The sequence below is a fragment of the Tauraco erythrolophus genome, chromosome 24, assembly GCF_009769465.1.
Source record: "Tauraco erythrolophus isolate bTauEry1 chromosome 24, bTauEry1.pri, whole genome shotgun sequence".
Classification (NCBI taxonomy): Eukaryota; Metazoa; Chordata; class Aves; order Musophagiformes; family Musophagidae; genus Tauraco; species Tauraco erythrolophus.
In genome coordinates this window covers 7,416,673-7,433,108 of record NC_141488.1, presented here as the reverse complement: position 1 = coordinate 7,433,108, position 16,436 = coordinate 7,416,673, and the positions used below count along the sequence as shown (strand labels likewise).

Genomic DNA, 16,436 nt, shown 5'->3' with positions numbered 1-16,436 from the left:
CGGGCTGCCCTCACAACTGAGGCCGCCTCGGGGGCCCGGCCCAGCCGGGGCTCTGACGGGCAGCGCACCGCGGGGGCCAGGCCCGCGGACCCCCGGGGCATTCACGCAGCTTAGTGTCGCCCCCGGCCGCCCCGCAGCCCGCCCAGCCCGGCCCGGCACGCCCGCCGCCCGCCTCAGCGGGAACTCGCCCCGCCCTGACCGCAGCGCTGCCACAGGGCGGGGTTCTGCGGCGTGCGCGTGGCCTCGAAGCGCGAGCAATGATTGGACCGGACGGAAAGGGCGGGCTCACGCCGAAGAAAAAAATCGCCCAATAAAAAGGCTGGGGGGCGGGGATTTCAGGGCAGCCCTGCGCAACCATTGGCTGTCCCCGGGGTGGGGCGGGATTGGGGCAGCGCGCGAAGACTCGAAGCGGTTTGTTACGCGGTTGTGTGGCGGGAGCGCTGGGGCTGAGTCGGGCCGCGGCTATGGCGGCGGCCCCCGCTGAGGTGAGTCCTACCGCTCCGCACAACCGGGCAGTGGCGGCTGCAGCCTGTCTGCTAGCGGCCTGAGGGCTCCTCTGGCTGCGGCGCGGCGGAGGGCTGGGAGGGGCAGCGAGTGAGGCGGTAGTGGTGGCGGCAGCGGTGCGTCCTCGGATGCCCCAGGCGGTACCGGGCCGCCACCGGGCTCGCGCTTCGCGTCGCGCCGACTACGCTTCCCAGCGTAGCCGCCGCTCGCTCTTCCGCCTCGCTGCCGCGGTGCATGCTGGGAAGGCTGCGCACGGCCTATCCCCGCGGGCGCGGTGCATGCTGGGGGCGCGGGGCGTGCCGGGAGGGCGGTGCCGGGGGGGCGCGGTGCCTGCTGGGAGCGTGCCCGTTGCGCTCCCGCAGCGCGGGGCCGGGCCGGGGGGTCCTCGCCGGGAGGGGGTCCCGGGGCACGGGAGGGGCCCTTCTGTTGCAGCGTGTTCGGGCGCCTGTGACGGGGGATCCGCTCTGCAGAAGCCCCGCAGGTGTCTCCCGATCCCTGTGCAGCTGGTCTCGGTGAAATGCAGATGCGGGACAATAAAGTTTTTATGTTTCTCGTTGTTTTTTTCCTTCCCGTGGTTTGGAATAGTGATCAGGCGAGGTCAGCCCTTTTCCGTGCGTGTGCGAGCTCCCTCTGAACAGATTTTTACACCAGTAGGTGTTGGGGTGATGTAATCGCCCTTCGTGTAAATACCAATTAGTTCTTAACACGCAACGAGAGTGTGTGTGAGTACAGCCGTGTGTCAGGGCTCAGCCAAGGTTTGGGAACGATGCCAGGCACCGGGAGTCATTCCCACATCAACAGCCTTCGTTATAGCAAGGAAAATTTATTTTGCTTTGTAGCTTCCAATAGGAGACTTGGACTCAGACTCGCCGAAAACCCTTGACAGCGACTGTGACAGCGGGCAGGGCAGCTGTGAAACAGCCTCTCCGGGCCACCTCATCAAGGGGACGGCGTCTCTCGATGACGGAGGTCTGTAATGTTCCCATGAATTTTGCCTGGTGGCTGTTGCCTCCAACAGGGCGGTTTTGGTTTCATAAATACCTTTTCAGGAAGTTGTTGTTGCTCAACCTGTGTGAATCCAAGCTGCCCTTTTCGTTGTTCAGAATGTGGGCAGACATCTGTAAACCTCCGAAAAGCGTTTTCTGAGGTACAGAAAGGGAAATAATAACTAGAATGTGAATGTCTTAATTGCTGATTTCCTTTCTTTTCATGATTTGCTTGACCTATGTACTTAGTTAATTACCGTGAATTTTATTACTATTTCAAAGCAAGCTGCCATCAGTGAAGGATTTTCAGCTTTGCCTAATTTTAAAAGTTAAAAACCTGTAACGTCAATTTAGGTCAACTTCGTGCTTCACTACAGGGAGAAGGGGATTCTGAAAACCTGAATTCAAGCTGATTTGTTACAGATGTTGACATCTGTGAAATTTAACAGATATGTAACTTTATGGTTAACTGATGGTTTGTTAACTAACTTGGGGAATTTGCCTCTTTGTAGCATGCATATTGTTTTTTCTTTTAATATATTTTATCAGATTCAGAGGAGGAGATTTTTGTGTGTAAAAAAGCAAAAAGCAAGAAAGTGCTTCAGGACAGTGAGAGTGAAGATGGAGAGGATGGTGGCTCTTTTGTGCAGAACGATAGTCCGGGTGGAGACAAGGAAAACGGAGAGGAAAAAGAGAACATTACTGCCCAGAGGAACAAGAAATCCCATCGGATTCGCCAGGCTCTGCTAGATAGTGATGACAGTGACGCTGGTGACCGATTGCAGATTGAAAATCTTGAAACAAGCAGGAAGTCTGGCTTGCCTGGCAATGAGTTGGAAGAGGAGAGACCCTTAAAGTCTGGGAAGAAGTACAGAAAACATAAACAACATAAACATGGTTTTGAAGAAGAGACAGCAAAAAAAGCTGTAGTAAAATCAAGAAGAAGAAAGGAGAACGAGACAAGAATTGAGTCCGTTAAACAGCTGAAAAAAGACAAGAAGCCTGGAGCAGAGGTATCTATTTTGGCAGAAAATCTCAGATGTTTTCTCAACTACTTTCCATTTATTGCTGTGTTTGGTTTGTGTGTTTCAATGCTTTGGCATTGCTGGTGTCCACATTCCCACAGCAGGTGTGGTATCCCCAGGGATCCACGGAACACCACATAAGTCTGCTGGTTCCACCTGCAGAGAAAGCACAGACCCCAGCACTTGGTGATTTAGCGTCAGTGCGTGTTAAGTCAGGCAGAAATTCTTGGAGTTCTTTAGTTTCGCTGGGAGTTTGTTGCAGGCCCAGACTGCTCAGATTGGGATTTCGCCTTTCTTTACTGTGCTGTGCTGGTTTCTGGAGGAAGCTGTGGGCTTCTTTCATGTTGGAGTTCTGATCTAAAGAAATGCCTGCTTGGGAGGTTGCAGGTGTTAATTTATTCTCTCGGAGCCATTTTAGTCTTCAGCAACTGTGGAACTTCCCTGTTTGTCACAGATGTAGGGAACACTGCTCCGTGAGTTACCTTATCAGCTTTGCAGTGCTATAAAAAGAGTATTACTGGCTGGCTTGCAGGACACAAAAGTTGCTAGGTTAAAGATGGTGTGTACTTTTTCTGACTTCAAGACCTTTTCTTAAATTAATGTCAGAGAACTGAAGGGGACCTTCTGAAATCAGTTACACAAATATTTTGTTCTTGTGGCAGCAGGTAGATGGAGGCGAGAGGAATCCTTTTAATGACAGCGGATGTCTTCTTGATGACAAAGAACTTTTTGATAATGGCTTGGAAGAGGAAAACGATTCCCTCCCAGAGGATGAAGAGTCGATAGAATCGATACGAGCGGCAGTGAAAAACAAAATAAAAAAATACAAGGTGACATTTGATAGTGGTCCAAGATTGTTGGTTATTAGTGGGAAGTGTTGTACCTGGGTGTGTCTGAAACTCTTTTTGATAATGGTGCTGTGACAGAGGAGAGAACAGTCCTCTGCTTTTTGCTCTGGAAGATGGAGGGTGTTGTCCTAGAAAGTTGTAAACGTCATGCTACAGCAGAAGCTTTGGAAATCTACCAGAAGTGTTAGGCAGCTTTTGTACTGGTTTGTGTGAACACTTGCTGGTTTTGCTTCTGTACACTTATTTTTCACTTTTGACTTGTTTGCCCTTGGTGGTGCCCGTGTCTCTAGGCAAATAAGCGTCTCTCTTTTTATGCACTGCAGAACAAAGAACAGTTTTCTGAGGGTGAAGGCTACAAACATGTATTTGGTGATGAGAACGAGGAGCCTGTGTTAAAAGAACCAAAAAGGAAGGTGAAGTATTCTTCTTTTTGAAGCTCTCCGTGGTTATCTGTAGTGATTCAAACACATTGTGCATGTTTTTGTTGATTTGCTATTTATAATCTTTTTTTTAACTGGCTGCTTTATTCTGACTTCTCTGTTTGAAAGGGAAAAACAGGCTGTTTAGAAGGTATAGGTAGAGTCCCATATCTTGTTTTCTGACTTCAGAAGCCTTTCTTTCCTTTCCTTAAGGAGCGGAAAGCAGCAAGGTTGAGCAAAGAAGCCATTAAACAACTACATAGTGAGACCCAACGACTTATTAGAGGTAAATCTTAAGTTCTTTGTATGTAGAAGGGTATAAACTATTAAGAAACTCGGGGGAGAAATTTATAGAATTTATCTAAAAGGCTAGAGCCTTCTTCCACTTAGCACGAATTATTTAGGGTTGAAGGGTGCAAGACCATTTTTATTCAAGCACCTGTTACAAGATATCTTTGTAACTGATGAAAAGAAATAATCACTGTGCAAACACTTGAGCCTGTAAACTTGTTGTGTAAAGTTAGTGCAGTGTTTGGAGAGTCCGATAGGCTTGTGATAGAATTGAAGCTGGTCCTGCCACTCTGATGTTAACATCACAGTTCGTTTCCTAGTGAATCCATGGACATGTTGCAAATTTGGTCTTCAAGAGTGTTGCTGTTGGAACTCATTCCCAAACAGCAGTGTTTGCTGTGTTCAAGTTGAAGCTGTGCTGTTTGTGCCTAATCAGATGTCTTTGCTGCAAAATATTTGTGTCGAGCTTCTCTGAATTTCAGAGATATCAAATGGATGCCTTGGATGACTTTCTACATTTTCCTTCACCTCCTTTCTCTGGTAGAATCGTCTGTCTCTCTCCCATATCACGTGCCTGAGACCAAAAGCATTCATGACTTCTTCAAGCGTAGACCTCGACCAGTATGTCAAGGAAATGCCATGGCATTGCTGAAGTAAGGACTTAAACCTTCCTCATACTTTTTAACAAATTTGGAGGATATCCCAGCTTTTTGCAATGCTGCACTATTAACACAGTTGTACTATTGAAGTATCAGGGCCTCGTAGTAACTCTGGGTGAAGTAACATGCTCATGCAAAGTTGCTTCAATGTGGTTTAGACTGGACCACAACATTTTACTTGGACTATTTCTTCTTTTGAGTAATGTGTAGGAAAATACTTAAGCTTCTGTTGCCAGGAAATCTCACAGGAATTTTGTACTGTTACAATGTGGCTAGCTAGTACAAACTCTTTATGCTACTCTAGGCTTCAGCTTATCTCCTCAAAATGAAGCTTTCTAGTCTTCTGTCCTTCACCTCTTCCTGCACATTAAGGACAGTGATTAGAAATGGTTTCTTTCTCTCTGAGTTTGTTCTCAACCTCTTCTCTCCTTCCACGATAGGCATAGGTGATATATTTCTTTCTGCCTTCGTTAGGTCCACTAAATACCAGCTCTCCCTAAATGAGGAATCTCCAGACACTGAGAACCCGAGCACGGATTGCAGAGACGGGCAAATCGAAGGTGGCCAGTCAGCAGCTAATGAACCAGAGACGAGCCTTGGCACAGGTGGTGATGCTGCTGTGGACAAGCCTCCTGCTGATGTGGGGAAGAACTTGGCAGAGGACTGTGCTGAAACGCCCAGGCAGGGCAGTGATGGTTCCTGTGCAGTTAGGACCGGAACAACTGATCATAGTTCAGGAGAACAACAGCTCGCTGCCGTCCTAAGCACTGAGTGTAGTGAACAAAGAGAGAGTGAAATTCCTCTAGCAGTTGGAGGAGGTGCCCTTGAGCAAAGAGAGGAAACAGCGCCAGGCTTAGAAGGTGAAAAAAGCCATCAGCAAGTGGGGCCTGGATTGGTGGCGCAACCTGAAAAAGTGAGGAAGTCCAAGCTGGATAAACTTCGCGAACTGGGAATAGACCTGTCCATCAAGCCAAGAATCTGCTCTGGCAATGAATCCTTCGTAAACCTCGATGACTCTGAGCCAAATAAAGGTACAGCTTTTATTGTGATCCTGTCAGGTCTCTCTGAGTAAGCTGAGTCAATCTGACTTTCACTGGAAAATCTGAGAAACGTTCAGGTGATGGGATAGTCAGGTACATTCCTTTACTAGTACGGGTTCTTTGCTCAATGCTGGTATCCCTTTTCGTTCAGCTGATGTTTCCAAGGTAACTTCTGAGTCCCTAATGCTTGAAAGCTTGAAGAAATGCCCAGTAATAACTATTTAACGATGAATGATTTATTTCCATTTTGCCATGGTGGAATATGTTGGTACTTAAAGCACATGGCAGCACTTTTTACAAATTGATTCAAAACGGGGCATGCAGTAATTATCTGGAAACAAAACTAGCTTGCATTCCAGAGTGTTTACCAAGGATTTTGTTAAAAGGCGAGACCAGATAGCAAGCAAAAATTTACTTTTGTAGCAAGAATGTTTTGAATGTCTTTTAGGTACTGGAATTTAAACGTCTGTTCATCAATATTAAATAGTTGACCTCGTTTCAGGGAGAGATTGCAAATGATTAGGAGATTTTATGATTCCATTAAATCTGTTATGTATTAGAAGATATTAAGGGGATGTGTGGATTGGATGCTGCTTCTGTGCATGCAGCAAACTGACCTCTGCCAAGAAACAGTGGTTTTGTCAGCTTTCAGTCTGGTTTTAGATATATGTGTTAACAGAAATTTGGAGATACCTGGTGGCTGGAAGTGAATTTGGGTCTTGTGGCTAAATCATAGTCAATGGTAAGGTAATTTAATATTAGCTAATATCAATTAAGTACAGGTTACAGCAAAAATAGTCTGTAATGGTTTATTGTCTTATTAGTCAAATAGAATGGGTTTACAAATATTTTAGTATTAAGGATTTAGAGTTTTTGACTAACTTCCTTTGAAAAAAAAAATTCTCAAGACCTACTCTTGATCTAACTTTAACGCTTAATGCTTTTAAATCTATCAAATTAATTGAAGTTGCATTTTGAAATTTGATTAATATCTGTGTAAAGAATTAGAAGCCTTGAAAGCACGTTTCTTGAAGCACACTCTTGGGACGTCGAAATCCAAAGTCGAGCGGCCCATAACCATGAACATCATTCGTAAGGAGACTACGTCTGAAGGAAAAGAGGAGCTGAAGGCAGACGTGGTGCCAGCAGTACTGGCTGCAGAGAGCCTGGAGGAAGCAGTCCACGCAAAGCCAGGTTGGTCTGGGGAAGTGATGATGGTTAAATTGGAAAACATTTTGTCTATTTTTTTTTTTCCTTTCATTTCCCCCTTTCCCTGCTTTTAAAAAAGAATCTTGATAGACCTCTTAAATAGCACTGGCCAGCATAGAACAGTCTCAGTCAGATCTTTGCAGCTGGTTCTCTGGATTTCTCCCCATCTGCACCAAAATCTCTATGAATGTATATCAGCACTGTTGTTTGCCATCAGCCCTCTGAGTGTAGCTCTCAGATCCTCGGGCACTATTGCCATTTATTAGACCTCTCACGCTGCCGTGTTTCTGTACTGCAGTTTCTAATAGAGCTGTATGTGTTTGCAAACAAAAATACGTGACTCTTCCCTAGTATCATTAAAAGAAAGAGATTATTTGGCTGGTTCTGTGGGCACACATTATTTTTAGCTGCTCGTAATTATTTCATGTGCTGTAGCACATCTGCCCAGGGCAGTTGGATGCTCTTGTTCCCAGAAGACACAGTGGAGAGACAGACTCTGTTCTCATTCCGAGTGCTGCACCAGTGGCATTTATGGATAATGAGGAATGTTGATAATTGATGAGATTGTCTGGTCTCTCTAAATCGAGCTCGTTGAACTGACTGCTCTGGCTCTTGCAGCAGGCAGATCAATTCATAATAGCATTTAAAACCAAGTAATTTTTTAATTCCCTTTTTGTGTGTGAGGTTATGTTAGATTGGATGCTTGAAGGCGATGAAGTTCAGGATTCACTGGAGTTCCTCTAACGTATTAATTTGTTCATTTCTGGCCAGGTGAAAAGCTACAAGCGCTGAAGGCTAAACTCCAGGAGGCCATGAAGCTCCGCAGGACTGAGGAACGCCAAAAGCGGCAAGCGTTGTTCAAACTGGATAATGAGGACATGCTGGAGGAAGAAGAGGAGGAGGAGGAAGAGATGACAGATGAGTCTGAGGAAGAGGAAGAAAGCAATCATGAGGTCTGTATGCAACATTTTTACATAACCTAGTCAGCTCTTCAGTTCTGCTGCCTCTCCCCAATGAAATGACTTTGGTGTGCTATTAATATTAGGGTAACTGCCAAGAATTCTTCCTAGAAATAAAAAAATTTCTACAGTCAGCATGTTCGATGTTCAGGTTGTCTAAAGCTGAATTTATTAGTGTTTTCTTTATTTGTCTGAACAATATTAAAACAAACTGGTGCCACTTTCTCTTTTATGTATCCTTGGCTCATTGCTAGCAGGAGACAAACTGAGGTCACCTGCCTGATCTGGGGTGGGGTTTGCCATGGCCTTTTGCTTTTAAAATGGATCAGAAAAGCTTGGCTGTTTCCAGCACCTCTGTGTCACTTGTCTCGGGGTGGAATAGGTGACTCTAAGAACTGTGCATGTCACTCATCTTCATCCTTTAGTTGTTAGAACGTTCTCTTGATAAATATGCGAGGACTTTGACGGATCAAAGCAATGGTCACCACCTCTCTGCTGTGTTTGGGGATGTTTTTTAGAATGTGGAATTTCTGCTGGGTGAAGCAGAGGAAGATAATGAAGATATAGAAGAGAAACATGTTGAAGATGGTGATAAAGAAACTGACAAAGAATCAGTTGATGGCGAAAAGCTGGAGAAATCTGTGCACTGCGATTCTGTTCCCAAACCACCTTCAACAGAGTCTACGTTGATGCTTTTTAAGGACAGCTCCTCCAAAATGGGGTAAATAAACCAAGCTTTAAAAGTGGTGCCAAAGAAATTTTAAATTTGATCAATGCGCATAGATGTTTTGGTTTAAAGTACTTTGTATAAGTATTTTTTTTCTGTCTTGTTTCAGTATTTTTATGTGCATTCGTATGTATTGTCTTTAAAAAGCTTACTGACTGTAATTGTGTAGTGGAATAATCTGTTTCTTAATCAAAGTGCTCTAGATGTATTTTTGTGTGTTACCTTGGTTTTTGTAATTAGGTTTGACAGACAATAGCAATTCATCTTGTGCATGTATATCAGCAAATACATTTTATTTAATGAATTGCAGATATTCTCTTCCTGATGAGAAACTTGAAATGGAAGAAGCTGCAGATAAAGGACCCACCAAGTTAGGTAAAGTAGAACTGTTATCCTAAAAAGCATTTTTTTTTCACATGGCACATGTAGAAGTTTCTATTTGGGATTGGTATTCAAGATTTTTGTTATTTTGTCACCTGAGTAGTTATATAGTATGATTATAAAAGTTTAGACTGATGAAAGAAATGCGAAGGCTTGAAAAAACTAGGTTAAAATAAAGTTCAAAATGATACTGGAAAAAATATAGAAGCAGTCAGAAATCAAGATGAAATTCAGTTAAAAAGTGCAATGTGCATCCTCTGTGAAGAAAGAAATCCAGCGTGAGCACAGAAAGATGACTGTTTTAGCAGGGTGTTGGTGTGGCAAAATAGTATCTTGAGATTTTACTGGGTCACAAAAAAAAAGTAGTTAAGGACTGTATTTAAATATTTATTTTCTTTTCAGAGGATGATGATTCATTCTCACTACCAACACTGGCAAAAGACAGTAGCCATAACAGCAGCTTTGAGCTGATCGGCTCCATGATCCCATCGTATCAGCCCTGCAACAAACAGATGTCCCGTGCAGGGAACTTCTTATCTGCAGTAGGAGGTTTCAGATCACCTTCCCCAGGCTTTTTCAAAACAAGCTTTATCAGCTCTGCTTCCAAGGTAGAGTTCTTAGTCCTGTTCCCGTTGTATAATAACACAAGGGGGAGTGAATATTCTAAAACAATAAAGCAAAGATGCTGTAACATGGTTTTGGTATCTAAAATATGTGCATCGTAAATATTTTTTGAAGTGTACTTACGTGGGCTACACAACATCTGATGTCAGTGAACTCCTGTGATTTATCAGAGCAGAGTGGACATACTTGACACCTGCACAGCGTTAATCCTTTGAAGTAGCTTAAATGTTTCATCCCGTTCTTGCTTTTGACTTCTAGGATTGCAAAACAAATAACTCGTGTACCTTTACATTCCTCTGACCAGAGCTCAGGAAAGACGTCTGAGCCCTCTCTTCCCATAGAAGATTCCCAGGACCTGTATAATGCTTCTCCTGAGCCTAAGAGTTTATTTCCAGGGGCTGGGGAGTCACAGTTTCAATTTTCTCTGGAAGATGACACTCAGAGCCAGCTGCTTGATGCAGATGGGTAAGTAAAAGGTGTAAAGGATGACGTTTTGCACCCTTTAACAGAAATAGAACATACAGACCAGCAAGACTTTTTTCCTAACTACAGACTTTCTTTCAGGTTCTTGAACGTTGGACAACATAGGAATAAATACCAGTCCTCAAAGCATCGGCTGACTCTGGCCAGCATGGATGAGAATGCAATGGATGCCAATATGGATGAATTACTGGACTTGTGCTCTGGACAGTTTAGCAGTCAAGCTGAGCATGTGCCAAATACCAGCAGCAATAAAAAGCAGAACATGGAAGAACTGCTTAATCTTTGCTCAGGAAAATTCGTGTCTCAGAGTACGTCCTGAATTCTGTTGGCAGCTTTGCTGGTTGCTTGGTTTATAAGCTTTACTTTTAGTTCTGGGCACTAATGCAGAATGTGGAACTTCTGAAAGCTCTGACAATTTGTCACCTGTGTGGGAGCACACTAACTGTCGTTTCTAGGATGCTCTCTGATATTCTAAGAGTAGAAATGCATCTGTCTAATAAGTTGCCATCTTATAACTTTTTGTAGCAGGTTCTCCAACGTGGGCATCTTCAGTATCTTCCAAGGCAGAAAAAGATAGTGACATAGAAGATCCAATGGCAGAAGCTCTAGCACTTTGTTCAGGCTCCTTTCCCACAGACAAGTTAGTATTATTCTTCCTAAAACTTACAGCAGCGTGTAGTGGTAATTGGCTTGTTTCACTCTTAATGTGTTTTCTTATTCAACATAATTCAAAACTGGAAGCAAAAATGTTTGGTCTGTTTTGGAGGTGAAGGGAGGAATATTGCATATTGCTCAGCAGTCACTCTCTAAATCAGCATATACTGTTTCCCACAGCTACTGTGAAGGGAAATTCTGGTTTTTCTTTCGCTGATAGTGAAAGAAGTGTTGAAGAACTGTCATCAGACTGAGAAAAGATGGTTAGAACGTAGGACTTTTGGGTTCTGCTCTGGGCTGTTGCCAAACTGCAGGAACCATAACCAAATGGAAGTTGGATACTTGCATTTTCTGCATTGGTTAAAATGTAAAGGTGTATGGCTGCCTGACAAAAGGATGATGAGGCTTAACAAATGGGAACGTTAGGGGATCCAAGAGGAATTTTGGAGGGAAACAAACTCAGGTTTTAATACTTGTCCCATGGTTTCTGCAAGTGAAGATGTGAGGTCTCAAAAAGCCAATGCTAATGGGGATTTTGGGCATCTAAAGCTAAATGCTGTTGAGAGACTGGAGCTTTCTGAACACTCACTCACAGGTAATTAATTACCTGAGACCAGCTATCACCATGGTTGAAATCTTGCCTTAAATTATTGCCAAGCCATCGTTAGAGGTGAAATTAAAACATGCATGTCTTTGATTCGCTTTTCCCATAGGGAAGAGGAAGATGAGGAGGAGCAAGAAGAACTTGGTGATTTTCAGCTTTTAACAGATGACAATGCCTTTGATAGCGAAGAGGTATGAACTGATGGAGTGAAGCAACTGCTACAGCATTCTGACTACGAGAACTCCATTTATCTACTTAATTTTTTAATATAACCTTCAGTGCAAAGTATCGTGGCTTCCAGAACAAGTTACTGAAACGTTTCTAAGAGCAATGTTAGGATCATTTACAATCTCCACTTAATGTTCTAATATACTGGATAAAGCATCTCAGCGTAGCAAATCCCCTGAAAAGTGGTGGCCTAGTCTGTGTGTGTTGATTGAAGAGCAGGAGAAGTTGTCATTACAAAGCAATCTGCTTTCAGAAATTCCTTAATTTCTGAAAACTTTCTCTTTGACAGGATGAAAAAAGTGGAGACAGTGATCCTGAAGAGGCAGAAATTAGTGATGAAGAAGAAGAACTGCTGAGACATAGACAGGGCTTGAAGAAAAAACTGTAAGTGCATCTTTTCTGCATCTTAATTACCAGCCAGAATGGAGTATCTTCAGCCCCAGAAATTGGACCTATTATTCCCCCAGCATTACGTAGCTGCTGTTTGTGTAGTGATCTGGTGATTGGGGTTTTTTTTTTTTGCTTTGGTGCTGTCACGTTGCTTGAGTTTAACTGTGTTGCTGGTGGGCTATAGAAGATTTCCATTATAATTTCCATTATAGATGGAAGTCAAAGGGCCACGATGACAACAGTGCAACGTTTTTCTGACCAAAATTACTTAATCTTTTCAAAAATTAAAGATGAATCCTAATTTCTCATTCAGGATAGATGTTAATTTTATGTCAAAAGATAAATCTTGTTTACAGAAGATTTGTGTGATGATTATTGGTCTACCAAACTGAACTTTTAACGTTCTTTTATAGAAAACTGCAGGATTTCATGGAAGATGAGGCGGAGCTGTCAGGGAGTGATGTGGGAAGTGAGGATGAATATGATGGCGAAGACCTGAATGAATATGAAGAAGATATTATTGATGAAGAACTCCCTAATGAAGTGGAATTAGAAAATCAAATACAGAAATTACACATGTCAGTTGTTAGTATATGTTTTTGTGTGTGAAGTCATGGCTCTTGGATATAATCTGAACTAACCTGCTCCCTTTCTCCTGTGTGGGCAGGAAGGCAATGCTGGATGATGACAAGCGCCAGTTACGCCTGTACCAGGAGAGATACCTCATTGATGGTGACCTGCACAGCGATGGGCCTGGCAGAATGAGGAGATTCAGATGGAAAAACATAGGTGCCTTTCTGATCCGTAGTTACTAGGTGGGGGTAAAAGATTGGAAAGAGAGTGTGCATATGAAATAGCACTCAGTCGTCCTTCAAAAGTAAATAACGTCTTTCAGAAATAGATTGGGTTGGGGGGAGTTCTGTTTTGGGGGGTTGTTTTGAGTTGTTTTTTTGTCTAGTCTGTGTGTTTTATGCCTCTTAAAATCGATAGCTAATTACTTATTTTTCTTTGTCTAGATTATGCTTCACAGACTGATTTGTTCCAGAGAGATTCAGATAATGATGACGAGAACGAGCAGTTTGATGAGACAGAAGTGAAATGGAGGAAAGAGCGATTTGAACGAGAACAGTGGCTTCGTGAGCAGGTAATCGTCAACTTCCAGCATGGCATCTTGCTCGGTGTTTCTCTGTACCATTGCTAGATGGGAAATTGTTAGTTCCTCGAATTAAACTCTGGAAAAAATACCATTTGTAAATGCATCTTTGTTTTTCGTCATGAATTCTGCTCTTTCTCTTCTACAAGTATTGTGCAGAGAGAGAAACTAATTCAAGAGGGAGAGGCAGAACAGCTGTGTTCTAAAACAAGTCAGCTTCAAAGCTGGAATAAGTCTCTTATGCTGGGAGTATAACTTGAAGTTTTAGAAGTTTCAGTATCAGGTCAGCTTTTTCAGCTGAGTGTGATACTACAGGTTTGCTTTTCGTTAACAGATAGAATGAGGATGATAAAGTAGCTACGAAATTGCAATAAACTTTCACAGGAGAAAGTAAATAAAAATGAATATATTAATTTACATCATGAAAAGACTTGGTCTACTTGAAATACTGAATATGTTCATTCTTAATATGAACTTTTTCAGTTTTACAAAGTGCCTTCTCTCTGCTACAGAAAGAAAAAAATAAAGAGCAGGAGGAGGAGGAAGAAATCGGTGAAGACAGCCAATTCATGAAACTGGCAAAAAAAGTAACTGCTAAGTCCCTTCAGAAGAAAGGTAAGCTTAGTTTTTATTGAAGTGGAAATCAAATAAGAGAAAGCAAGCTTAGCTTCCAGTCATCACTTGTGGTCTCCAGTGAAGCAGATCACAGATCAGAAAACTCCAGTGTCTAGTTTTCTTACACCAGTCTGAGCTCAGTTCCAGAACTTGAAAAGCTAAAGGTGTAAAAGCATTGAAAATATGCAACTTCAAGTTTGATGGTAATTGTGTGTACTTACTTAATAAAATAGTATGTTACTTTTTGAAAAAATTGTTGTAAAGTGGAAGTAAATTCCTCTACATCTTTGTTTGGTCTTTTATTCTTCATTTGCTTGCCTTTAAGTAGCAGAGAAGTAGACTGTGGCATCCAGCGTAGCAGTTTCTCCAAATATCCGTGACTTAAGGAAAAACTACGTAATGTAGTGAAAATAAATTTAAGATTTCCTTAGTAAGGAAAGCCTGCAAAGCTGTTTCAAAGCCAAATTTTCCCTTCTAACTGATAGAACTAATTGCCAGAGTCACCTCTCAGTTGTATGGCTCACAGCATAATTTGATGCAGATGTTTCCCCCCTCCCCCCCCCCCCCCCCGTATTTACTGCCTATTGAAATGCTAAGTTCTTCAGTTTGATACGAAATTATATTCTTTCGAATTAAGTTCAGAAACTGACTTTTTCCTCTCTGTCCCTGGTAGCCAGCCCAGCAGTGGTGGTACAAGACACAACACTCTTACCCAGGAACCCTTTTGAAGCGTTCAGACCTGCCAGTGACATCCAGGTTGGTAATGGTTCTGAAAATGGTATTTCCAAACTGCAAGTGTAGAACACATCCAAGTCAACTGGCCGTTTCTGGTTTGTAAAGTAGTGAGTAACATTTTAGTAGGGAGTAGTCTTTTCTAATAAGAGTAACCTACTAAAAGAGCTATCTTGTTTGTGTGAGTGGCTTAACGGAGCATTTCTCTGTTCTTCAGATAAAAAATGGGTCTCTCTTGAACAGACCTAAAGCTGTGCTTCAGAAACTAGCAGCAATGTCGGATCTTAATCCAAACGCGCCTCGAAATTCAAGAAATTTTGTCTTTCATACACTTTCCCCAGACAAGAGTGAAGAGGCAAAGGAGAAATCAAAACTTCAGGTAAAGATTTGCGTGTAGATTATCTGAACGCACAGACACGAAGCACTGCCGAGTAGTTGAAAGCATTGCCGTTCTAAATATTCCCTATGATTTTCCAGTATGTGCTCTCACACCAAATAATTCTTTTATCATTCAGAATTTAAACTTTTTGGAGATTTTGTGTATCCTAATGTGTCATACTCCCCTGTAGGTGAAGAAAAGAGGTGCTACTGCAGTACTGACATCTCTGCCCAAACGGCCCAGGGTGGACAGCGTAGAGGAAACAAGTCAGAGCCGGAGCATATTCCAGTACTTGGAGACCTGAATATTTCTGTTTAGGGCCAGAGGTTTGATCTCATTTCGTGCCAGTTGCAGTTTGTTTTGCAAATCTGCAAGCCATCATCAGGAAGGTAAACCCATTGCTGTACGTTTTCTCTGCTGCCGTTTACTTCACGAGTCCCGGTATCTTCCAGGCAACGGTCTTGTATATTCCCCTTCATTTTTCTCGGTGCACTGTGGCAAACAAGCACAAAATCCATGCTTGGCTGGGAATGAAATGATAACTTGCTCTTTCCCAAGCATTAAGGAAACATACACTACTGTACACCGTCCTCATGCTATCTCACATGTTTCCGTGGTATCAGTTCCCTCTGAAAATACTGTTTGTGTGACAGGTATGATGCAGAAACGCTGCAGTTAGCTTAAAGCACAGGTGAAGGAAGTGTTTCTGCAGTTTGGGTAAGGAGAAGGCAGTGTGAGCTGTGGCAGGAAATGTGTTGTTGACACTTGCAGTATGAAGGTAGCCATGGCTTCCTCCAATGCCTTGTTTTCTGTAAAGTTAAGCATTTGCTAGCTTGACGTTTTAAGAAGCTCTAATTTATATTTGAAATGTATACTTTTAAAAAAGGTCCTAGTCTTTTATGAGGTGGTGTGATAAGGATTTCTTTCCAAGTTTTTATTACTGTTCATATTCATACACAGACATATGAATGTGGGTGTGTGGAGAGGGAAGAACGTGAGTAACAGATGTGGGAGAGGAACAGGAGGTGTGTCGGGGTTTTTTATTTGGTGGGGAGCGGGGTGGGATTTGTTTGGTTGTTTTGCCCAAGTGAAGACTCTTAAATCATCCATTCTGCTGTTTTCGTGCAAAAAACTGTTTTTTCCCTGCACTCATCCAAGAGAAATGGTCCATTTCTGAACAGCTGGTAATGAGAGGCCTTCTCTGGAACGAGGAAATCAGAGGATAAGGCACCATCGTTCACAACTGTTCTGAATAGCGTGAAGGAAACGTGAGACAGAACGTGTACAGCGTTTCTGACGTTTCTGATGGTGTTGCATGTGTCGAAGTAGGGATCGGGTAATGGTAAGACAGTGGGCTGCTCCCTAAGACTATGCATCTTCCTAGGACTTGATGTCACATACTTGGGTCACTGACTCTGTCAGAGAAGAATCCTGAACTGTAAATTTTGTAACATCAGAAGCATACGCCTGGTGTGCTACATGTAAAATATTTTACTGTATATTATGTTTATAAAGAATTATGGTAC

At 42.8% G+C, this 16,436-nt stretch overlaps 1 protein-coding gene across 2 annotated transcripts; it reads left to right on the top strand.

Moving 5' to 3' along the window:
* The first annotated feature begins 461 nt into the window (after positions 1 to 461).
* On the top strand, positions 462 to 15,940 carry CLSPN (claspin). 2 transcript variants are annotated; one of them, XM_086626162.1, is made up of 25 exons: positions 462 to 485; positions 1,344 to 1,473; positions 2,040 to 2,503; positions 3,178 to 3,345; positions 3,687 to 3,776; positions 3,996 to 4,068; positions 4,618 to 4,726; positions 5,207 to 5,763; positions 6,775 to 6,966; positions 7,753 to 7,934; positions 8,459 to 8,661; positions 8,978 to 9,042; positions 9,451 to 9,656; positions 9,977 to 10,137; positions 10,237 to 10,463; positions 10,681 to 10,795; positions 11,523 to 11,604; positions 11,931 to 12,025; positions 12,445 to 12,609; positions 12,699 to 12,820; positions 13,048 to 13,175; positions 13,697 to 13,799; positions 14,473 to 14,555; positions 14,749 to 14,910; positions 15,101 to 15,940. In XM_086626162.1, the coding sequence occupies exons 1-25, from the start codon at positions 465 to 467 to the stop codon at positions 15,212 to 15,214; spliced, it is 4,017 nt and encodes a 1,338-aa protein (XP_086482288.1). In that variant the 5' UTR covers positions 462 to 464; the 3' UTR covers positions 15,215 to 15,940. The 2 variants fall into 2 exon arrangements, with proteins under 2 accessions (XP_086482288.1, XP_086482287.1); XM_086626161.1 differs by having other exon boundaries at positions 465 to 485; positions 3,181 to 3,345.
* The last annotated feature ends 496 nt before the right edge of the window (positions 15,941 to 16,436 follow it).